The following is a 25,664-nucleotide window of genomic DNA, read 5'->3' on the forward strand; positions in this document are numbered from 1 at the left end:
AGACCGTTTATCAAGATGGCAGACAAAAGTGTTAGATTGCCCACCTGCAGTATTTGAATGGTGAAAACGTTTCAAAAATGATCGTCAATGACGTCCTGGTGGTTCCCTGACAAAGTGAAGCAGGCTGTCCTAGGGTGGTATAAAGGATTGTGTCGAAAAATAAATGCAGTTTCCACTCCTTGTTTTACAAAAGAAATTTGTTCCTTTATTTTATAAACTCAAAAGTCCCGGTTTGACTTGAACACCCTTCGTGAATACCTCAAGATCATGTACTACAACAAGAAGTTTGAGATACACTTTTGGTACAGACTTGCATTAAGAAAACTGAAATTCGTTTCGAATATAACAGACGACGGCTTTAGAAAGCTTTGTGTATTTCAGGCCTCAGATGTATGAAAAAAAATAAATGCAACTCCAAATCAAAATAAGTTTGTACAGGCATATATCACAATGAATTTGTCTACTATTGAAAACTGCAGTGTCTTTGAAGTCCATTTCCATAAATCACAGCCGAGGAAGAACGCAGAGCTTCTGGTTTGTGCCGCATCTTGAAGAACAGCACGTTTTCTGTGCACGATCTGAATATTCATAAACCCGGCAACTGACCACGTAGTCTTTTTGAGCAGTAAGTCTCAATGCTGCATCTCCCACATCTGCTGGGGTCGGAGTGTGAGGTGGTTGTGGTACAGCGTCCTCACCTCCGTGAGGCGACCGAGCAGCCTGGCGAAGCGGCACGGCCCGTGAGTCGTACCCTGCCCGTTCCTGCACACCTTCGAGAGCAGCTCCAGAACAAATTCCTGCAGGTTCTCTACACAGCTCATGGCACGCAGATATGGTCTGTCTGCATCATACATACACATAGGAATGGGGAAACATATCCTTGTGAGGTTTAATGGAATGCCGTTCTTCGATTTGTGTGAAGAAGAATAATGAATATAAATCGGATTAAATGTCTACACTCCTGAGCAAAAAGGAAAAGAGCCAAACCCAAAATGGCAAAAATATAAAGCTTGAATGGGCTTAACAACAAAGTCCTGGTCAGAAAATTGTGTGTGTGTGTATGTGTGTGTGTGTGTGTGTAAATATCAGATTTACACCAAAGGGCTCAGTGGAAACAGTTTTATTTGAAACGGAAACCAATTTGTTGACGTGATGACGAGACTGTTAAAGTGATTTCATTACACTGTACTTAAGCATAAGTTGCTTAGGGATGGTGAGACTATTTGTTCTTTCAAAATGAGAAAAGGAGTGTAACTGCATTCCTTCAGTCCACCAGTTTTATGTTTCACAGTGTATTGCATTATTCCTTCAATTAAAATAAAAAAGCTTTCCAGATCTTCATTTATGAGCTTCTCATCATGCCTTTGATTAGACCCTGACAGGCCAAAAATAATGTCCCAGACAATATATTATTGAAAATTTTACACACTCATACATTTTTGTGTTCGTGTGTGTGTGTGTGTGTGTGTGTGTGTGTGTGTGTGTGTGTGTGTGTGTGTGTGTGTGTTAATTGCATTCATTGCAATATGACACAGGAGCTCGCAAGAATGCATTAGTTTCATTTGTGATCATTTTCTGACCTATGGTTTATTATTAAGACCATAAAAAGCCTAATATTTTACCATTTTATGTTTGGCCTATATTTTTTGGGCCAGGAATAAAAACGTTTCATTTTGGATTGCGCCATTAAAAACCATACAGTCAAAATGCGATCGGTTCAACAGACCCCGTTATGCTTCTAGTTTCATGACAGTGGGAAGAAAACCGGATGTCATGGTTTGCAGCATCATCTGAAGTAATGACTGTACAAGTGACTAGAAACTACACATTCATTTTTTGCAGCGTCAACAGAAAAGAAAAAAACTTATGAAAATGTATAAATCATTTTGAGTTAAATGCTCTGAGGAAAAACTAACGATAAGGGGCTTGTGTAATGCATACTGGTGCTGCATACACAATCATAAACAGGACTATTTTCAAACAATAGTCCCAAATTGTTTGATTTCATTCATTCATTCATTCATTCATTCATTTTCTCCCGCTTATCCGTAATTCGGGTCGCGGGGGCAGCAGTCTAAGCAGGCCCCCGCCTTCGACTGCTGCCCAATCCTCACAGCACCGTCCCTTACGGTCCCTCCTGCAGGTGGTGAGCCCACAGGAAGGAGGCCCCACGTCACTCCGACGTCACGGACCTTGAATGCCCCTTGAATGTTTGATTTCATTTATACTAATAGCAAGTTTGCTAGAAAAATAAAAGAATGACTGATGCAGATCAAGAAAACCCCAGAGTCCTTTTACTGATTGTTACAAAGCGCTGATACTGGAGACTGTGGTAGATGTTATTGTTCATTAACATTATCAATCTTTATTATTAATGTTAATGAACAATAACATCTACCACAGTTTTTTCTCAATCTGCATCAGTCATTCTTTAATTTTTCTAGCAAACTTGCTATGAGTATAAATCGAATTAAACAATTTGGGACATATTTTTTGGGCCAGGAATGAAAACGTTTCATTTTGGATTGCGCCATTAAAAACCATACAGTCAAAATGCGATCGGTATGAAAATAGTCCTGTTTATCAGGAATACCATTAGAGCTGCCGTGATGGAAAAATCTAACAAATATTTGATGTAATTAAATAAATAAGCATCAATCCTACAGATTATTTGGTGTACAGAAGCAACACAAAGTTTTGAAAACTCTTTGAAAGTTATTAGTACAACATCTAGTATTATGTGAAGCCTCCAGACCTGAACACAGCACTGAAGTAGCAACGAGAAGAGCGTATTCAGCATCCGTCACTGAGATGGATGCCATACTGTGGAAGAAATTCAGTACAGGACCCACGAGTTCCTCACTCATCCCTGCCCACAGAACAAGACCAGAAATAGGACAGTTTCTGCTGTTAATGTTTTTCCTGGCTGTCGCTGTGTTAAAGAGCTAAACATAATAAATTGCATTTTTTATGTAAATATTTGCAGCTAGCAGCTAGCTAAGATAATGTTACTTCTACAACAGTAAGTTATAACTAGTCATTATTTAAAACAAGTGTTGTGTTAATAAATCTCAGAAGTAGCAAGATCAAGTATTCATATACAAATAGCTATAAAACAAGCGATATAACATCAAGCTAAATATTATATTGTATAAACAGTTGGCCAAGGTGCAGGTAACTAGCTAGCTAGATTTCCCCCCATTTTCTCCCCTTGAGGATCAATAGAGCACAGATATCTTTTGATCAAGATACCTTAAGACAAGCTCATTTTTTTTATTTTCACTACATCAGTTACACTATATGGACAAAAAATTGTGGACGCCTGGTCATACGATTTTGTATGATCTTTTTTTAAACATCTCTTTCCACATTTAGTCCAAATTTGCAGTTAAATTAACCACTTTTCTGGGGAGATGTTTTAGATTTTGAAGTGTGTTTGTGGAGACTTGTGCTCATTCAACCAAAAGATTGAAAGGTACTGCTGTAGGTGATGTGAGATGGCCTGGGGTGCAGTCAACGTTCTCATTTATCCCAACGGTGTTCAGTGGTCTGAGCAATATAGCAGGCCACTCAAGATCTTGCACATACTTTCTACCCATGTAAAACATAGCCCCTGTGCACAAAGCCATGAATATTTGTCATGCTGGAACAGGTTCAGATCTTCTAGTTTAAGTGTAGGGAATATGTAACACTACTTCATCTAGGTGACAGTTTGGGGAAGAACCACATATGGCTGGAAAATTCATGTCCCAATAAGTTTGTCCATATAGTGTATGCCAGTATAATAAAAATTCAAGTTGCATTTGTTCCAAAACTGACAGCAGCATTCGCTAAACACAGTATTGTTGCCAGGTAAGCAGTTACTACTCTGGCTATCAAGCTGGTCAGTGTTAGGTAAGGCATCTTACTGTGACAAGTAAGGTACTGAAGGTTGTAACACGCTAACTAACATTAAGTACAGCAGGTACATCATCTAGCTAACATGCTTGAGCATCTTATTATCTAATTCATTAAAAAAAAAAAACTATTATTTTTTTACTGCATAACACAAAATAAAACATATTTCACAGCAGCAGATACCTGAATTTAATATCATCTCCTGACTGCTGGCCTTAGACTCTGAGGTTTTCACCCAGCTGTGGCTGTAACCACTTGGACCTCCAGGATACAGAGCTAATGAGAAAGAGACTCAACAATAATGACTAGATATACATGTTTTGCTTGTTTGCAGAGAGTACACGAATTAATGCAGCCTTACATGAGCTGTGCAGGGGTGGATTCTCAGTAAACTGTTGAGCCAAGAGCAGGAACATGACCTCCACAGACGAGCCGGAGAGAAGAATGCTCTGATCAGCACTGTCCAAGAGCTCAAAACCTGAACAAGCAAACAAATGCAGATTAGGTAATCATTCCCGTTATGACGTTATTAGATTTGTACCGTTTCTGATTCTGTGGAAAGAGACATGTCGGACCAGGTATGCTCTTCGAGAACTGCAGGAGTCTTTCTATTTCGAGAGAGGTTATGTCAGTCAAACCATCAGCACCATCTAGTAAACTGGACCACTGGGACACCTGAAATGAGATAGTGATATTATCAGTTCCTGGAAGAAAAAAAGTTCCCCAAACATAATTTTATTGTGGTCTTTTAAGTGCCAATTTTTAACTTATGAACTACGGTATATTAGAACATGGAACTGAAACCAGAAATGTTAAATATGGAAAACTCCAAAAGCAAAAACTAATTACTACCAGGGTTTATTGAATCAGAATCACCTTTTTTTTGCCTTATGCCTGAGCATACAAAGAATTTGTTTCCGTTTAGAGTAAACCAATAAAACGCAATTAGCATACAGCAACTGCACAACAATGCTGGATTGATCAAGACCAATACAAACATGATTACTAACACTAATCTAAATGACCAAGAATAGAAGTAGTACACATTGACATACACAAAGATCAAGCATAACATTATGGCCACATGCCAAATATTGTGTTGGTCCCTCTTTTGCTGCCATAACAGTCCTGGTTGAAACCGGTTGAACACTAACAGCAATAACTTCAGTAATTGGAGCCACAGGAGCTCCCCAAATGCATCACTGCATAAAATGTTCACTTGCTGCTCAATATATCACACCCATTAACAGGTGCTATGAGGAAGAGATAATCAGTGTTTATTCACTTCACCGTTCACAATGTTATGATGTCATAATGTTGTGCCTGGTTGGTGTGTCATAAAGTGATATATTAGTGCAGTTATTGTCCAGTTAGTTAAAGAAAAAAGATTGCACATGGGTTTGATATTCACAAAGTAGAGAAGATAGAGGTAGAATAGTAGTAAGAGAGGGTTTTTTAAATATTTGTGGTCCACAATATTAGCCTACCATTAAACCGTATACCTTTATTCATTTTTGCTTTTTTTTGTGTGCTTATTACTTTTGTGTTGTTATGATAAAAGTTAAGCCATTTTGTGACACCCAGCTTTTTAATTTAGCTTTTGAAAGACCTGCACAACACAAATTGCTCATAAAATAACTATCACTATTAGCTATGGCCCTGGTGGTGATTATGCTAAACATGCTAGCCTGGGATTGGGCTTAATCAGTGACTTTCTGCAATGGTACACGCTAAAGCCATGCTGACATACACACCCGGAAGCGAGTGCCATCTTGAGCTCTGCACCGACGATAAGCTTCCACAATTCTGTTCAGGACACATTTCTGCTCTCTGGACAATCCTGATGGCACCTTAAGCACACAAAAATCCATACACGGCATTTAAAGGCATTGAAAAAATGGCAAGTTAAAAAAATAATCAAAATGACTTATGCAGTTCTGTCTTGTGGAAGTGACAAGTGTATGCAGTGAGACTATTATTCAGTCTTGAATATGTTTTGCCACTTATCCGAGAGGATTCATCAGTGAATTACTGCTATCTAAAACTGTGTGCTGTACAGCTGTGACACTGTGGGGTCTGCTGGTGTGAATTAGCAACCTAAATTAAGGAAACATGGTGTGATGGCAGTGTAAAGGAAGCCAATGTTGCAGTTGATTACCAGTACACATCTCTGAATCTTGGTGTCAAGACGCCAGGTGTGAATCAATGTGTTTAAATAGCAGGGATTTTCCCACTATTAGGCTCAATTGATAAAGTAGGATACGCTGACAAATTCCACAATTGTCTGTGCACCTCTAAGGACCTTCAGAAAAGTAGCTCATACCCGTGCTGGTGCAGGTAGTCTGCTGGTAGAGGACACGTTTTTGCTTTCATTGCTTTCCTCGTCCTCAGCAACAAGCATTGAAAGTGAGTCTCCTCTGTGCTTGGCCCCCTTTCGTAACCTCTTTGACTGGCATTGCACCTCAGTCAGCAGACCTGTTGAGACAGAATCAAGCAGCTGAACATCACAAGTCATTCTTATTCTGTTTCATGCTTTAGCAAATATACACATGCACCAAGTGGCCAGTTTATTAGCTACCTACATTCAGGGCCAAAACAGTCCTGACCCGTTGAGCATTAACAGCTTGAACTTCTTCTGTAGCAATTTGAGCTACAGAAGTTCGTCTGTTGGGTTGGACCACACGGACCAGCCTTCACTCCCCACATGCATCAATGAGCCTCGGCCGCCCGTGACCCTGTCGCCAGTTCACCACTGTTCCTTTCTTGGAGCACTTTTAATAGATACTGAGCACTGCAGACCAGTCACATCCCACAAGAGCTGCAGCTTTGGAGATGCTCTGACCCATTTGTCTAACCATCACAATTTGGCCTTCGTCAAACTCGCTTAAATCCTTACATTTGCCCATTTTTCCCGGTTCCAACACATCAACTTTGAGGACAAAACTTTCACTTTCTAGCTAACAATGGCACTTTATGAACAAAAGATACAAACCGGAACTCCAGTTGAACAAACCAACAAAGTAGCAAAGGGGTATTATAAATCTATAGCTGGTTTTATTTATAAATAGTCTTCTTCAAAACAACTACATTATGTGATGAAACATCTTTCCCAAACTTTGGAACCCATTTGGAACCCAAACTAGCTTATTAGGTACTGTAAAGGGCAAGATTATTAAATATGGATAGACAGCGGACTTTAGACAGTGTAGTTCGCCCACCAGTGGGGTGTGATCCTGGACAACCTCTTGACTTAAAAATAATGTAATGAATGCACTGGCCCTTCTATCAGATATACCAATCATACAGGTATAAGTATAAAAGTACTGGCATTACCAGTTTGTGGTAAAAATCCTCTTAATAAACACAGCAATGCTGCTGCACCTGATATACTTGTGCCAGCATGACGCATCCCATTATGTCAGTGTCATGGCTGTGAGGGGAATGATCCTCTATACAAATTATGTTTAGTCAGCAAAGGTTATTATAATATTGGATGGGGTAGAGGTGAGCTGGGAAACCATACCTAGCAATAGTCAGGAATTTTACACTCACAAAGAGCACCTCTGTTGTAGAATTGGCTTAATCCAATTTATGTAGATATTTTGTATGCATGCTAGAGCAATCATTTAAATCTTTTTTATTATAAATCATTATACCCAAAGCTGTAATGTACAGTGCCTTGCAAAAGTATTGACCCCCCACCTTGGCGTTTTTCCTATTTTGTTGCCTTACAACTTGGAATTAAAATTGATTTTTATTTGAATTTCATGTAATGGACATACATAAAATAGTCCAAATTGGTAAAGTGAAATAAAAAAAAAATAACGTTTCAAAAAATTCAAAAAAATAAATAACGGAAAAGTGGTGCTTGCATATGTATTCACCCCCTTTGCTATTAAGCCTCTAAATAAGATCTGGTGCAACCAATTACCTTCAGAAGTCATGTAATTACATAACTAAAGTCCACCTGTGTGCAATCTAAGTGTCACATGATCTCAGTATATATATACACCTGTTCTGAAAGGCCCCAGAGTCTGCAACACCACTAAGTAAGGGGCACCACCAAGCAAGCGGCACCATGAAGACCAAGGAGCTCGCCAAACAGGTCAGGGACAAAGTTGTGGAGAAGTACAGATCAGGGTTGGGTTATAAAAAAATATCCAAAACTTTGAACATCCCACGGAGCACCATTAAAGCCATTATTAAAAATTGGAAAGAATATGGCACCACAACAAACCTGGCAAGAGAGGGCCGCCCACCAAAACTCATGGACCAGGCAAGGAGGGCATTAATCAGAGAGGCAACAAAGAGACCAAAGATAACCCTGAAGGAGCTGCAAAGCTCCACAGCGGAGATTGGAGTATCTGTCCATAGGACCACTTTAAGCCGTACACTCCACAGAGCTGGGCTTTACGGAAGAGTGGCCAGAAAAAAGCCATTGCTTAAAGAAAAAAAAATTTTTTTCTAAAGAAAAAGCAAACACGTTTGGTGTTCGCCAAGGCATGTGGGAGACTCCCCAAACATATGGAAGAAGGTACTCTGGAGACTAAAATTGAGCTTTTTGCCCATCAAGGAAAACGCTATGTCTGGTGCAAACCCAACACCTCTCATCACCCCAAGAACACCATCCCCATCATGGAACACCATCATGGTGGTGGCAGCATCATGCTGTGGGGATGTTTTTCCATCAGCAGGGACTGGGAAACTGGTCAGAATTGAAGGAATGATGGATGGCGCTAAATACAGGGAAATTCTTGAGAGAAACCTGTTTCAGTCTTCCAGAGATTTGAGACTGGGATGGAGGTTCACCTTCCAGCAGGACAATGACCCTAAGCATACTGCTAAAGCAACACTCGAGTGGTTTAAGGGGAAACATTTAAATGTCTTGGAATGGCCTAGTCAAAGCCCAGACCTCAATCCAATTGAGAATCTGTGGTATGACTTAAAGATTGCTGTACACCAGCAGAACCCATCCAACTTGAAGGAGCTGGAGCAGTTTTGCCTTGAAGAATGGGCAAAAATCCCAGTGGCTAGATGTGCCAAGCTTATAGATACATACCCCAAGAGACTTGCAGCTGTAATTGCTGCAAAAGGTGGCTCTACAAAGTATTGACTTTGGGGGGGTGAATAGTTATGCACGCTCAAGTTTTCTGTTTTTTTGTCTTATTTCTTGATGTTTTCAAAATAAAAATATTTTGCATCTTCAAAGTGGTAGGCATGTTGTGTAAATCAAATGATACAAACCCAAAACAAATCCATTTTAATTGCAGGTTGTAAGACAACAAAATAGGAAAAACGCCAAGGGGGGGTCAATACTTTTGCAAGGCACTATAGCTCAGAGAGGGGAAACAACTAATTAATTTGGCACTGTATCCTTATTACTTCCTGCATGAAATCACTTTAGATTTTGTTCATTTTGACTAAGAGGAGGCCAGGCATAAATCCAGCACAGTCGATAGCCTAACACTATACGGTTCACAATAACAAATCAGTGCAACAAGACTGCAGATTCTGTCCACATCCAGTCTTGAAGGGCTACAATCTGACACAGGAAGTAAAATATCTTTAAATATAATACTATAAGACGATCCCCTTCAAAAGGTAAGAACGACTTCGGGCTACATCACATCGAAACTGATTATTTTCCTATAAAACCACACCCTGTTTTGTTTTACCCGTTACGTCATCAATCCTTCATGAGCTGTAGGAACACAGCCTGTCACTCACACTCGGCAAGCATGCCGACGGCTCGACACTTGCGCAGTCGGCAGTCTTGGCACTTGCGACGCATGTACATGTCCATCTCACAGCTGCCGCCACTCTTGCAACGATACACAGCCTTCTTGGTGACGCTGCGCCTAAAGAAACCTATAAAGAACACAAGAGCAGTTCCCTTTATGTAGAATCTATTGCAGTTATTTTAGAAATGTCACGGTAGTACAAGATGACTTGGTTATCATGTGACAATTACAGTGAGAAATAATAGTCATAGCATAGATACTGAATACAGAAAAGTTACTTATCGCCAAAATAATAAGTACAGAAGTATCAGATCCTTAACTCAGTGCTTAGATGAAGCACCTTCAGCAGTAATTACAGCCTTGAGTCTTTTTGGTTATGAAACTACAGGCTTTGCAGACCTAGATTGGGGGATTTTCTGTCATTCTTCATGGCAAATTCTCTCAAGCTAGGTCTGGTTGGATGAGGACCATCAGTGGACAGCCATTTCAGGTTCAAAGTCTAATAGGGTTAAAGTCAGGGCTCTGGCTGGGCCACTCTGGGACTCTAGTCACTCCTGTGTTGTCTTGGCTGTGTGTTTAGGGTTGTTGTTATGTAGAAAGGTGAACCTGGCAAAGTCTGAGGTCCTAAATGCTGTGGAACAGGTTTTTATTAAACATATCTCTGTACTTTGCTCCATTCAGCTTTCCCTCAAACTTGACCACTTGTCCTGTCCCTGATGCAGAAAAACACCCACACAGCATGATGCTACCACTACCATGGTTTCCTGTTGGGCAGGTGATGACCGGTGCCTGGTGTCCTCCAGACATAACATTTAGAATTGGGGACAAATCTTTGTTTCATCCGATCGGAATACTTATGTACTTGTGATATTTATTAATTTTTACAAATTGTCTAGAATTATTACAGGTTACAAAATATAGATTAATGAGGGAAAAAAATCTGAACAATTGTAGTATCAAGCTGCATCATAACAGAATTAAAAAAGTGAAACAGTTCTGAACTTTCTAAATACAGTGTTTATTTATATATATAGCAATATGTTTTGCAGATATATACAGATTATATTGTAATTTAGGTTGAAAATGATTATTCTTTCTTTAAGTAAGTCTAAAAAATATTACACAGCAACAGTCCATAAATTCATTAAATATCATTAAAAACTTTTTCAATTCAAGCACAAATCAATTTATCACCTTTGCAGCCTTCACAGGTCAGAGCATTGTAGTGGTATCCTGAAGCTTTGTCCCCACACACCACGCACAGTTCATCCTGACCCTTGACCCGAGCTCCAGGCCCCAGTCTGGGTCGCTTTATTCCAGGGGTTGTACCTATGGTGCCTCTCGCCTGCCTGTGTAGTTCTAGGTCCGCTTGGCATGGAGGCTCCGGACACTGCGGGCTGTACGGGTAGGCTGGGTTACATGGTTGAGAGTTGGGTGGTCCGTACAAGGAGACCTGCATGTTTGCTGGATTGTAGTGTTGCTGGTTGTATGGAAAAGCCTGTAGATCCAAATCCTGGTATGAATATCCTAGTGGATCCACCAGCACATCTGTCAAAAATAAACAAATTCATATGGTGTAGGAACGTTTTCATATTGTTAGGAAGTTTTCCTATCTAGCTAGAAGGACCATATAAGGATTTTCACTATTTGGTGTGCGCTGATCAGGGGATTGTATTGGCCTAGCATGTCAGTAAAAACACGGTACAGGATTCAGAACACTCTACTGGGTATAGAATAGATTGTATATGAGGTGATTCTTGCGGTCTTCTGTTAGCTGCTGTTCGGTAGGTTGTATGATGCAAAATGCATGCTGAAAGGCCACTGCTGAACGCTCAGTGCGGAGTGACAGGTTGCACAATGCCGAATGGCCACTGGTCAATGACGACTGCTGTTGTTGTTGTTGTTGTTGTGGTGTTTTATGTCAGTTTGGCAGACCAACGAAAAGGTGCATTAATGACGACTGCTGCTCGGTGTTCTGGCCTTTTATACTCTTGATGGAGGTCGGTGCACTGTGATGTCGTAGGTAGCTTGTCATTGCTTGGTAAACTGTATGTCTGCCTCTAGTGGTGAAGTGTGGAAATACAACTGAATAGGAATCCTTTCTTACACACATACTTAAAAAATCTGCACAATGGGATGCGCAAAAGGAGGCCACTGACAGTGTGGAAAGAAATGGAACACAATGCACATCGACAGTCTGTGATTTAGGAATTATCCGACGGCTTTAATGAGACCACTGGGACAATAAAAGGAGCAAGACCTTGTGAACCACTGAGCGACTCTGAAAACCGGATGCAGCTGAGGAGCTCTGTGATATTAGTTTTGATCTATAATAATCGGGCTGAATCGATACAGACAGCGTCAGCCTTATGAGAACAGGCCTGGGCTTTTGTGCAACATTTTACAAAGTGTTCCACGGAGAAAACATGTGTTACTGCTGGCACTCCTTCTAAAACACATCTGTGCAGAGAGACAAGATTGCTATGATTCACACCTACATGTTGCAGACAGAAACCTGCCGATTAAAAGAAAATGTGGAAAATGCAGTAGGAATAAAGCTGTTTATCAACATGACATAAACAGGTAGATCCAGAGGCGGTCTTCTGTTTGGATGCAAACTTAACAGAATATTTCGGCATCCTGTCAACCTTATCTTTGTCTACCACATCTGTTTTATATGTGTGATTAGCACAGAGCATTTTGACAGTTCCTTGTACTAAGAAACGAATTTCAAAAAGCATAAAACAATCTATTAGGGATGGTAAGATTCAGCAATTCACAGCAGTGCATTGCCATAAACCTTAATGATGTGATGCATTGATTTAAAAAGTTGTCATTTGTTCTGCGATGTATCATTTTTGAAAATAGTTGTATCTGTAAAAAAAAAAAAAAAAACTCTTTCGTTATTTGTAGATGTGCGATACTTTTATTATTTCGAAATTGACCAATATTTTATATGTAGATTGATTTCTCCTCACTAGACTGTTTCTCAAGCGTGTTCTCTCAGCACCACTGCTGCTACGTAAATATGAGCGTCAACCAAATATAGATTAACATGGCAGAGGTAGAGCTGCATTTTCTTGGAGACAGAACAGGAAAAAGAATGTCTGGTTTTATTTAATCTTTTTTCTTTTTTTTTTGCACTACAAAATAATAATAATAAATTATTATATAATAATAAAAATAATAAATTAGTCTGTTACTGAAAAAAACATGCTTTAGAAGTAAATTGATGATTTGCTGTCTGTCTGAACCAAAGAAATAAAAGCGAACTATCTGTAGAAATACTGAATTTTATAGAATCATATTTTTTTCTTTGAATCGTATTACTTAGAATCCGATGTGTTGAAGCAAAGACACATCACACTTCATGGTATTGGCGGTGAATCGCATCCGAAGCTGCTTCATATGCATCACTAAATATTTTGTATCATTGGCTATGCATCGAGATGCGAATCGCATTGCCCTCAGTTATGAAGACTGAATTGTGTCAATCCATTTTTCCCTTATGCAACTATTTAATGCAGTTTAAACACAGTTCATAAAATCTTTTCAGTTTCTTGCATTTTCTTTCAGGTTTGCGATCCGTTTGTGTCCCAGCACAGCCATACAGCTACGCTGGTTGGACATGTGCACTCATATTTCCAGACAACTACAGAATTCTTATTATACCAGTATTCCAAACAGGGTTTCATGAATCCAGATTCATATTTGATAATGATCAGGTTGGGAGAAAATTAATAAAAAGCTCCAATAAATAAATAAATATAACTCAAATGAATAAATAAAAAAATTCCCTACATCCAAATGCTTTTTGGATTCAGTCGGTTTTCATGTTTTCCGCTCTTCATTTGTGACAAGGCATCTCATTCAAGTGACTTAGCCTCCCACTTCCCTTTTCTCCCAGATGTTTCTTGTCTTGTTCAGCCTGGGATTTGTTGTGTGACACGACCAAGCTCGCATCTGTTTGTAAACTATTGAAGTTCTCTATAAACACCCATGTTGGTGATCACGGTTTGCTCACAGTGCGATGTAACCCCTTTCTGCTTCCACATCATAGTTGGCTTGATCTTTTTATATTTATATGAATTTATTAGAGTTGACTTGTGGTAAAATAAGCAGCATTGACTCCTCACAAGGCTTCAGGGTTCGATACTGAGCTCAGGGTAATGTCTCACACCCAGTATTCCTGGAATAGGCCCTAAATTCCCGTGACCAGGATAAAGTGCTTCAATGAACGAATGAATCTTGATCTCATAATCATAATTTCTGTAGATCAAGTTTTGCTTTACAGAAAAAAATATTTTACTAAAAAAAAATTCAATTATTATGGAAATAGGGGCAGATCTACTTAGGTAGCACAGGGTGGCAACTGCCACCCTAAGAAAACGCATTGCCACCCTATATGCCACCCCAACACTGATGAAGTATAAAATATAAATGTAACCAGTTTCCTTGAGCGATTTACAGCAGCAGTGCTTCAATGTGAAGACATAAAAAAAAACATATACCAATAAAAATGGCAAGAAATCTTGTTTTTCTTTAAAAGTGTAGTCTGAACAAGTCAAGTCAAGTTTATTTGTATAGCGCTTTTCACAACAGACATTGTCTCAAAGCAGCTTTACAGAATTTAACAGTTAAGGTGAACGATGTGTATTTATTCCTGATGAGCAGCCGTGGTGACTGTGGCAAGGAAAAACTCCCTTAGATGTTATGAGGAAGAAACCTTGAGAGGAACCAGACTCAAAAGGGGAACCCATCCTTATTTGGGTGACATCAAGACTATGATTATGGTCTTTAAACAATACAGAACACTGGAGAGAGAGAACGAACATGAGCACTGGTGTGTAAGATTATGAGTAATGATCTTTCTACAGTCTTTACGTCACTGTGGTTCTAAAACTAGGATCTACTGAGCAACTCATACAACAAATGACTCTTATGAACTGGTTTGTTTCAGTGAATCGAATACATTCAATGCAACCAACCTGAGCACAAAGAAATGACTCTATCTGGCTCTTTTAATGAATCAACGCAATACAGTTCCAATCCAGATATCAGGATCAGTTTAAGCTAAACATCAGGCTTTATTTCATTTTTATAGACCAATATAAAAATGTGCACCCCCGTGTATACAACAAATTAGTATATCAATCCTTGAAGCCAAAGAACCATGCAAGGATGCTTGCTTCAGTGTTGCCAACCCTCATAATTCCCATAACTTTCTCCATATGGTTAAAGTGAAGGTTGAAAAGGAAGAACCTTACCATAGTACTGCGGTTCCGCAATGCCGTAAGCATCTGCTCCAGAGATAAACCCTCCAGTCATCATGCCCATCTCAGGATCCATCCACTCTCTCATCTCCTCTGCTGATTTCACGAGCACACACTTTCCAGAGATGTCCACGTCTAAAACAAATCAGGACACGGTTACAAATGAATCATAAACACAGTCTCTCAATCGCTTACTTTCAAGTGAGCATTGTTCTCTGATGTAGACTGTAATCATGTCTGGACTTACAGGATCTATATTTAGTCTATGCTTTTGATTCAAACGCAGATCATAGAGGCCTGAGGAGGTCAGGGTGCATGGAGACATGGGATAAGGAGTGTGAGAAGAGGATGGAACGAGTCCCGTGTGTCTCAACAGCTGCTCTGGCGACGGTTTCAGAGCGCGGCTCATAAAACAGAGCCGAGTCCCTGGTGGTCTCTGCAGGTTTGGCCTGGAGATGGACATCCAGCTGGAGCCACCTTAATGTGCTGAGATATGGCTACAAGAAATAAACATTGTACTTGACAACAGTCCTTTCTGGGGCTGGTTTCGCTCATATTGCAATACTTTTATTTGTCCAGACTTTACATTTTTTGAGTCATTAAACAAAAAGATAGAATGATCAGGTGGGTGTAAAATCGCTGAACTATTAGACCAGAAAGTTTATTTCCTGTTTTCCAATGCCTTATCTGCTGTGTGTGTGTGTGTGTGTGTGTTGATCCACAGTCTATGTCGGTCGATCTGCGTGTCTCATGGGAGGTGAGAGTGATAGACGGCTCATCTCTGATGCGCCGCTGACTGTTTGCTCTGTTTCACTGTTTGCTACGGCTCTGTTTGTCCTGCAGTTAATATTTGACCCCAAGGATTTAGGATTTTGGAGCTGTAACTAACCCCCAATCCCACACACACACACACACACACACACACACACACAGAGAGGTCCTAACTGGACACACAGAGAAAACAGATCTATAGTCACCCTGTAGACCCTTTACATTAAGTCATCATTATATCCCTGCTACATTATAGTGACGGAACGCCATGCCAATGTGATGCTACTTGTTTGATTGATTATTCCGGGGGAGCAGTTATGACAGAGCCATTATTAGCATTTCTACATCCCAATCTAGGGAGGATTTTTGTTATTTCTTTCCCCATCCATCAACATGACTAGCAGGACATTTCCACGCAAATCCAAAGAGAAGAAAAAGCAAGACCTTTGCCTGGTTGCCCGCACACAGCTTTACTCCGCACAGGGTGAGAACGAGTGAGACTGTTGAACTCCCTCGGAGAGATGAGCGGGTTAAAGGGCTTGAGCGTTCATTCGTTTTTTTTTTTTATGAATACCATAAATAGCAACATCTATAGCCTCACTTTCTGTGTTTGGATGGATGGGGTAGGGGTGGTCTTGTGTTGCAAAACCTTTCGGGAGTAGGAGTTGTCTTAGGAAGACACATTGAAAAGAGATTAATGATGGCAAACTTTCCAAACATTTTCGGCTTTAACATCATTCGTCATATCATACCACATTAAAACACCAAGTTTCTACCGGTAGTCCTTTTTCCTTGTGCCACTTACCCACACGACATGATCAATCCCTTTCTCATATCTATCATCTATTTCTTTTAATGCTCTACAACATTGTTTGGCTGCTATGATGCTGTGTTTATGGATTCTAACAGGAAGCAGACTCTTAGAATAGAGTGGCCTTGCAGGCTGCATTGGTGGAGGGGGGAAGAGACTAAAGTCCATGGTCAACTGAAGAGATTTCAGCGTAGGAGATAATCGCTCGTCGGGTTGCTATCGAAAAAAACCCGAAAGCTCAATTAGCACTTTTCTAAGGATTCATGACTCTGACGGTGCAGGAGAAAAATGAGGTGGCAGAACAGATAACCGGCACTAATTGGTTTCTTTTGGACATGAACACTTTGCACATATCTCTACTCAGCCTTGAACTCCAAGTTCTCTCAGTAATCTTGCTTGCTTTTTTTTTATTTAAATGTATTTTATTTTAGATATATTGCTTACGTTAATACATTTTTTTTACTACAAATTTTTTTTTAAACCAATAACGTCCTTCAATAAACCAATAAATATATATAATCGAATAAATACAAAACTTATCCCAGTCACCTTTTTTAAGATTTTATTTGAAATATATTGGTTATGGTGATAAAATCATGTAGTTTTACTTACAAAAACAGCTATTTTATGTTATTATTATTTTTACCATATAATGACCTTCAATTAACCAATAAATAATATATAATTAAATATATACATTGCACCAATGGGACACATTCATTTGTGTATATAAATCACACTGTTAGCATATAAAAAAAAATTTATATTTTGATTACATACATAGATATTACAAATTTCATTACACGAAGCTAAAAAAAAAAAAAAAAAAGCAAAGAAAATGGAAAAAAATTGTTTTTGTGTTTCAGTGTAAAGAGTATATATAGTGTATAGAGTACTATAAAGTACACATGTAGATACTTCTGAGACACACACACACACACACACACACACACACACACACACACGCACACTGTACAGTGATTTTTTGAAATAGGACTAACATTTTTAAGTATTAAATAAAACCCATAAAAAGGTGTGATATCTCAAGATATCATATAATGTTGATCCTTTAAAAACACTAAACCTCTGTTTAATGACTTTAAATTCCTGCTCTAAGACCACACACCATCTCGTCCTCATGTCTTCAGCCTCTTTATATTTATCTCATTAAGCTGAATTTTATTTACATCCATCTTAAGACTGAACCAAACATTTAGCATCATCTCATGGACAAATCGAGTCTCCTTACCATAAATAATAATAATTTTTTTAAAAAGGTACCGTAAATGTGTCTAAAATGCTGCAGGGTTTGGGAGCACTCACCAGCTCTGATGTTCTCAGCGTTGGCTCTTCCAATATTCTCGATTTGACTCCCCGTACATTTGTAATGCTGACACAGGGCCAGCCTCTGACATCCAACACTTACCAAATACGCACACACACACACACTGAACAAACAGTGCTTTCTCCCCAATTCAAACTGTTCACTCAAACACATACCATTACACGCAACACAACGTCTCTGGATGTACACACACAAACACACACACGACTAAAGATGAGCAACCAATTTTTTATTACAAGATGTTAAATTGATGGTAAACACCAGCTGTATAACAATAGAAGAAAGAAGAATGATGTTGATACAAACAGTGTATTAGTGTTCTGGTAGGAATTTTATTTTTATTTTTTTTAAGACTAATTACATTTGATTCACTTTACGATGGGATTTATTGGATTATCTATTTAGCACCGATTTCACTCACGTCGACACGTGGCAAACATGAGATCGTCTAATAGCACACGTTGCACCAATGAAAACCAACATGCACATGACTTGAAAGGAGTGAAAGCGAAGGCTTCGTTCGGCTCTCATTAGAACATTCCCAGCGGTTCGGTATTTATAAACAGCCCCCGTTCAGGCTGTTGATGGATGAGCCATCACTATCTCTGCACTCTTCCTGCGGCCTCGTGGAGCCCTGCTGCCTTTCTCGCTCCATCCTGGAGTTTCACAATCGCGGCGACACAATCACACTCGCACTCCCTCGCTGTCACTGTGCGTGCGCACACACACACACACACACACACACAGAGGGTTCTGACCCTCTTCCTGCCTGGGTGGGCTCCTACAGGGGGCAAGGGGGAAATTTTTTAGGTCACACATTCCAACCCATTTCCCCTAACTCACACGAGACTAACGACAGCGACTCGGCTAATGAGGGGAAACGACACGAGCGCCTTTTCCAGGAACAACATGCAACTGTGACAGGAATCGTGCAGAGGAAAAGGAGTTCCACAATTGTTTTGTTTTTTTTCTCCTAGTTGTGACACTCATGGTCCAGCAGCCATGAGGCCTCTGTGATGAATTTACACCTACGTGAAAGACTCGATGCGAAGTTTTTCTATATGTGTAAAGTCACACCGTTAAAAGCAAAATTCGCATCGAGATACGAGCGAGGCCATGGAAAAATCTCCGACTTAAAGACCTGTAGGTAAATGTGGTTTATACGCACAATTACTGCAGGGAATTTTAACCCTGTATTGAAAGAGAAAAATGACAAGTCTAAGGGCAGTCGTCGAACTCAAAACATAAAATTAGTGACCATGAAACCCAAATTCAGTAACAGTCTAAATATCAAGGTCCTGGGATGAGATAGAAACAAGAGATCCTGACAATGAAGGTGGTTATGAGCTGATACAACTTTCCAAAAATGTACAAAGCAACTTGTATTCAAGTTATTCGAGTCACACAGTGATAAGAGCACAAAAACAAGTAGTCCCAGACTTATGACGGAAATGCGTTTGGATGACCCGTAAATTTTAATATATTGCAAACAACCCTGCATTACTGTATAAACTACAGTATATACACCGATCAGGCATAACATTATGAGCACCTGTCTAATATTGTGTTGGACTACTTTTTGGTGCCAAAACAGTCGTGACCCATTAAGCATTAACTTCTTCAGCAATCTGAGCAACAGAATCTCGTCTGTTGTATCGAACCACACAGACCAGCCTTCACTCCCCACGTGCATCAATGAGCCTCGGCCGCCCATGATCTCATCACAGGTTCACCACTGTTCCTACCATTGAGCACTTTTGATAGATACTGACTACTGAAGACCAGGAACAGCCCACAATAGCTGCAGTTTTGGAGATGCTCTGACCCAGTCGTCTAGACGTCACAATTTGGCCCTCGTCAAACTCAAATCCTTACGCTCACCCATTTTTCCTGCTTCCAACACGTCTGGTTTCAAAGCGGCACATTCCACAGAGACGGCCCTTTTGGCAGTTTCTGAGGAACTACATGCTGCTCGATCAGCCAAGCTGTCATCTTCTGTACTTATCATCCTGGACCTCTCAGCAGCATTCGACAGTCAACCACTAGACTCTCGTCTACCCTCGGTATCCTCGGAACAGCATGAGAAGGGTTTGCGTCCTACCTGGAAAGTCGCTCATAACAGGTAACTTGGAGGGGATCCACATTTGCCCCGTGCAGACTCACCACTGGTGTCCCATTGGTGTCCATTGGTGAAGTAATATCCTCAAATGGGTTCTCTTACAGCTTCCGCTCGGCTTGACGGACATATCTTCATGAATGAGTGCTCATCAATTAAAACTCAACCCCAGCAAAACAGAACCGCTGGTCATCCCAGGTGAACTATGGACAATCAACTGTCCTTCTCCTCACATGTTGCTAATGTGGCTCGCTTTTGTCGATCTCTTCTCTACAACATCCGAAGGATTCAACCATTTCGGTCCACACAGACTGCCCAGGTGCTTGTTCAGTCTCTTGTCATTTTAAGACTGGACTACTGCAACTCTCTGCTGGCAGGTCTTCCTCTAAACGCTATTTAACCACTGCAAATGATCCATAACGCAGCTGCACGGCTTGTGTTCAATCTGCCCAAGTTCTCCCACACCACCCCACTGCTGCGCTCCCTTCACTGGCTTCAAGTTCAAAAATGGACCAGCGCCATCATACTTCAGAGACCTCATCACACCTCGCACTGCACCACGCTGTCTGAGATCCTCCAGCACTGTTAGACTGGTACCACCTTCTCTCAGAATGAGAGGTAAGTATACTTCAAGGCTCTTCTCTGTTCTGGCACCAAGGTGGTGGAATGAACTTCCCCTAGATGTATGAACAGTGGAGTCCCTGGCTATCTTCAAGCGACGGTTGAAGACCTTCCTATTGCTGAAACACAAATTAGCACTTTCCAAGTTTTCTTTGTAAAAATCAATAGTTATAGTCTGAGTTATATTAAGTTTGTAATCTAGCGTACCAGTGTAGATTTATTCATTGCTAGAGACTTAAAGCACTTTTGGACGTCGCTCTGGACAAGGGCGTCTGCTAAATGCCGCAAATGTAAATAGCGTTATGCCTGATCGGTGCATATGCATGTAGCAGCGAGCCCATGGACAAGCTTTACGCGTGTACTCCTCCGGTCACTCAAAATAGTCTTTAGATTTTTGCCGTATTTTCGCTATCATCATTGCAACATCGGAAAGTCGGAAATCGAACCATTGGAACTATTTACCTAGAAAAAAGTGTTTTTACAACAAAAAAAAAAAAACTGATTTACAGTTTTATAATAAACGTATTTACGGAATGTCTGATGTAAAACTCAATGCCTGCCCCAACAACTGCAAACATCTCAGACGTCCATTACAAGCAAATCAGCATGTCATCATCTCCTTTCTCAGTACAGGAAGCTTCATTGGTATCTGTGGTAGGTAGAGATTAGATTTTTTCAAAAAGCAGAGACAGAGTATTCTTCTAAAATAAATTAATTGGAAAAAAAAAAAGAAAAATAAATAACCTTTTGTCTAGATTACAAAAACTGAAAAACACGAACAGAAGGATATTTATACGAAGAGCAGCAAAGAAAGAGACAGACAGACAAAAAGAGAGAGAGATAGAAAGTGCTTATCCAAAACATATGACTTTCTAATAGATAAAAAAAAGGAGTATTTGAAAACCTCCAAATTCTAACAATCAACAGTGAATTAACATCAACTTACAACATGACAGTTTGATTCTAAAAAAAAAAAAAGAAATAAAATCAAATCTGTAAACAAAGGATGTGATGTTTACCACTTTATCAGTGTCCGTGTGAATGTGGCTTCTCTCTGCATGAACATATTGCACCATTCGGAGCGTCGTTCCAAAAAAAGGGAATTGTGCAAATTGGAAAGAAAAATACGATGAAAGTCTTCGTGCTTCATAAAAGGAGTTCATTGGGCTTTTTAAAAACTTTAATGCAAAAACTCGAAATTGCTATAAAATGGTGCTACTGCTAAAACGAAAGGGGGAGGAATGTGCTCCAGTCATTTGTGCTTTGGATTTTGGGAGTCGAGGATCCTTAAAGTGTGGAGGTTTGAGTCGCTCTGAGGATGAACATTCAGTTACTCAGTAGAGCGGCGGTCTCATCTTTGTCCTCTGTCCTCTGTCCAGCTTTCCTGTATATCATAAACTGCACTGATATCTGACACGAGGAGTGAAGGGAAAGAATTATAGCACAAGCACTATAATTAGGAAGCATCTTTTCTCTCCCACACACACACACACACAGAGTAAAATACAAACACAAACACTTACATAATACAGACTCGCACACAAACACAATGATATACAAACACACATGATAGACACACACAGGCACAAGAACACAGGGATACACAGCGATATACAAACACAATTACACTCATAATACAGACACACATACACACACACAGATATACAAGTACATATATACACCCGATACAGACTGCTACGCTCTCATGCACATGCACGCACACACACACAATGATATTCAAACACACATGATACAGAACGACACACACCGTACTACACAAACACATCTACACACAACTGATACGCTCTGAGACACACAGTGATGTTTGTATATGATTACACAGACACAATTATATTCATACACATACTCACATGATACGGACTGACACACCCAGTAATATACAAACACATCTACACACATCTAAGACACACACATCTACACACACACACACACTTAATGACATACACATGAGACAGACTTATACACACACAGACACAATTATATTCATACACATACTCACATGATACGGACTGACACACCCAGTAATATACAAACACATCTACACACATCTAAGACACACATCTACACACACACACACACTTAATGACATACACATGAGACAGACTTATACACACACAGACACAATTATATTCATACACATACTCACATGATACGGACTGACACACCCAGTAATATACAAACACATCTACACACACCTAAGACACACACATCTACACACACACACACACACACACACCTACACACACACAGTGTTTGCTAATAAATAAGAAAAACCAGAAAAAAAAAAAAACATGAAGCAGTGTTGACTCGACAGTCCAGTCTCATTTCACAACATTTCAACCAAAACACATGAAGTCACACATCCATTCTGTGTCATTACAGAGTTCTCTACATTACAGCTGGGCAGCAGCAACAACAAATCTGTACTCTATTATCTGTTAATGTCCTAGAGCGCAAAAAAGGATCCAACACAAACACAAACACCTGAGAATAAAAATCAGGAGTCATTTAGTGATTTCTAAAGAACACTTTTTAACATGCATGTTTTAAATAAAGCTAAATATGAGCCTCTTTGAGAAAAGTTTGGACACCTTTATATTACACGGTCCTTCCTCTGTATCTATACCACCAGAGGGCCCCCTGCAAAATCCTAAACCAGGGTAACAAGCATGGACTCACCAGCCTTTACAGCAAAATATCTTTACATTTAGGCATTTGTCAGACTTACGTTTATCTTATTTATACAACTGAGATGTTGAGGGTTAAGGGCCTTGCTTAAGGGCCCAACAGAGGTAGGTTTGTAATGCTGGGCTCGTTTTTGCTGCTACAAAGCCTTGACGAGAACAAATACACAACTGCTGGTGTTACCGATGTGGCAGAGAGCAATTTTGCCCATAGTGCTAATTATCGAACATTCAGAAATATTCATATGAGCAAGATCTTTCTACAAAAATGTGTTTTACATCCCAGCCAGCAATCAGATTGCTACCACTTTGAACGCTTTCTGGAAATATTCAACACGTTTATTTTTGCGATTGAAAGGATACCACCAGGTCGAGCGAGAGCGTCCCCAGGCTGCCGATGAGCCAGGGCAGGTGGTGTACGATGTAGCTGCTCTCAGCCTGCCCTCTCTCCGGTCTCTTCATCAGCACGCTCAGCCCGTACGTGATGTTACCCAGAATCACCAGCGCGAACAGAAAGAACGACACGCCCTCCGTCGACTTCCTCAGAAACTGTGTAAAGAGGAAGGGTAAAGGTGAGAGATGCCAATGGAAGCATTCAGAACACGTTGTGAGGAATGTGAAAGGGCACACACCTAAAAACGCCAGCATACAACTGGCATTCGGTGGAGTGAATAAACGTGCTAAACCGGGTAGCGAGAACAGGAGAAAGAAAACGGACCAGTGCTCTGAAATTTCTACATGATCTAAAGAGTCACAATATGATCGACGTGCATCTACACATTCATCAGGGTTTCTGTAGGTTTCATAAAGTCAAATTTAAGGTTTTGTAAGACCTTTTTAGACCATAAGAAATTAATTTAAGACTTGTATCACGACATCACCAACACACAAACACGTTGTTAGCAACTGGCTTTAACTAATCCCCAAATTAGTTGTTTTAAAGACGAGTATCGCTAAGCTTGCACTTTGCCATAGCTGAAAAATTAAATTTGTTTTACGTCTGTGGTACAATCCAAGAGACCAGTAACAGAAAGCTGATTGGCTGTTACTCCGATTTGTAGTCGTAATACAGCGAATTATATTCGGACCAGCAAAAGAAAGAATTTCAACGCCGTGGAAACGAACAAATAAAAACATTCTAAAGTGCTGCTGGAGCATTTCAACGTGCAGTAGAGGTAGCGGTTACGTGGACATCGGAAAACGAAGACCTGTTAGAAATGATTTAAGACCCACAACGGGGAGTTTTTAAGTCTTAAATCTTAGATTACGTAAATTGTACACTTTATAGGACCCTGCAGAAACTCTGATTCATACAAGCACCAAATCAACTATCTATAAGCTTATAGACACACCATGGGAAAACCATGCCATGGTTGTTTGTGCCAGATGGGCTGCGTTGAGTATTCCGGGATTTTCCTCACACTCTAAAGTTCACACAGAAAGGTGCCCAAAAAATAAATAAATAAATAAATAAAAAAGGTGGAAACACATTTATGATGAAAGAAGATTGGCCCTCGAATAACCCTCAAAAAACCTTAAGTAAGAGGTTTTGCAGAAAGACCTCAGAATACACTAAGGTTTCAGGCTGATGGGCTACAAATGCAGTAGAGCACACAGAGTTCCTCTCCCTTCAGCCATGAACAGTCAAGTCCAGTTTATTTCTATAGCACTTTTCACAACAGACATTGTCTCAAAGCAGCTTTGCAAAAATTAACAGTTAAGGTGAACGATGTATATTTATCCCTGATGAGCAGCCATGATGACTGTGGCAAGAAAAAACTCCCTTAGATGTTATAAGGAAGAAACCTTGAGAGGAACCAGACTCAAAAGGGGAACCCATCCTCATTTGGGTGACATCAAGACTATGATGATGGTCTTTAAACAATACAGAACACTGGAACTAACATGAGCACTGGAGTGTAAGATTATGAGTAATGATCTTTCTACAGTCTTTTACAATCATTATGGTTATAAAACGTCAGCTTCTCAATGCCAGAGCTTTTAAACACTCCAGGAGGTCCAAGAACAGGAATCCCATCAACTGCCTGGGTATCCATGAAACGATGGAGCAGCACAGGAGCTTTGAGGATGGATTTGGACTGTAATTTATAATCAACAGTCTGCTACAATGGCTGAGGAACACAAGTTGCATTTAATCGCCCAACGCTGCAATAAATGGATAATCAGTGCACCCCAGATGAGGCTGGGTTTCCTTTTCAGTCTGGTTCCTCTCAAGGTTTCTTCCTCACGCCCTCTCAGGGAGTTTTCTCCTCACCACACTTGCCACTGGCTCAATCATTAGGGACAAACTTACAATTATTAGAAAACAAACTTATACATTCTTTATTACCACTTAATTTCTGTAGAGCTGCAAATAAATTGAA

The 25,664-nt window shown here is 40.0% G+C and overlaps 1 protein-coding gene and 1 long non-coding RNA gene across 2 annotated transcripts in view; both read right to left on the reverse strand.

Moving 5' to 3' along the window:
- The window catches only part of LOC310733826, a 103,741-nt gene that overhangs the window by 41,929 nt on the left and 36,148 nt on the right, over nt 1–25,664 (reverse strand). The window lies entirely within an intron of this gene.
- nr1h5 (nuclear receptor subfamily 1, group H, member 5) lies at nt 180–21,901 on the reverse strand. Its single transcript, XM_083555228.1, has 12 exons — nt 20,852–21,901; nt 17,817–19,691; nt 14,906–15,046; nt 10,833–11,186; nt 9,625–9,765; nt 6,221–6,372; nt 5,652–5,747; nt 4,473–4,572; nt 4,259–4,375; nt 4,081–4,173; nt 2,756–2,869; nt 180–841 (listed from the first exon to the last, which is right to left on the reverse strand). The coding sequence occupies exons 2-12, from the start codon at nt 17,989–17,991 to the stop codon at nt 633–635; spliced, it is 1,692 nt and encodes a 563-aa protein (XP_083411354.1). The 5' UTR covers nt 17,992–19,691; nt 20,852–21,901; the 3' UTR covers nt 180–632.

This window comes from Silurus aristotelis (assembly GCF_946808225.1).
Source record: "Silurus aristotelis genome assembly, chromosome: 11".
Taxonomy (NCBI): domain Eukaryota; kingdom Metazoa; phylum Chordata; class Actinopteri; order Siluriformes; family Siluridae; genus Silurus; species Silurus aristotelis.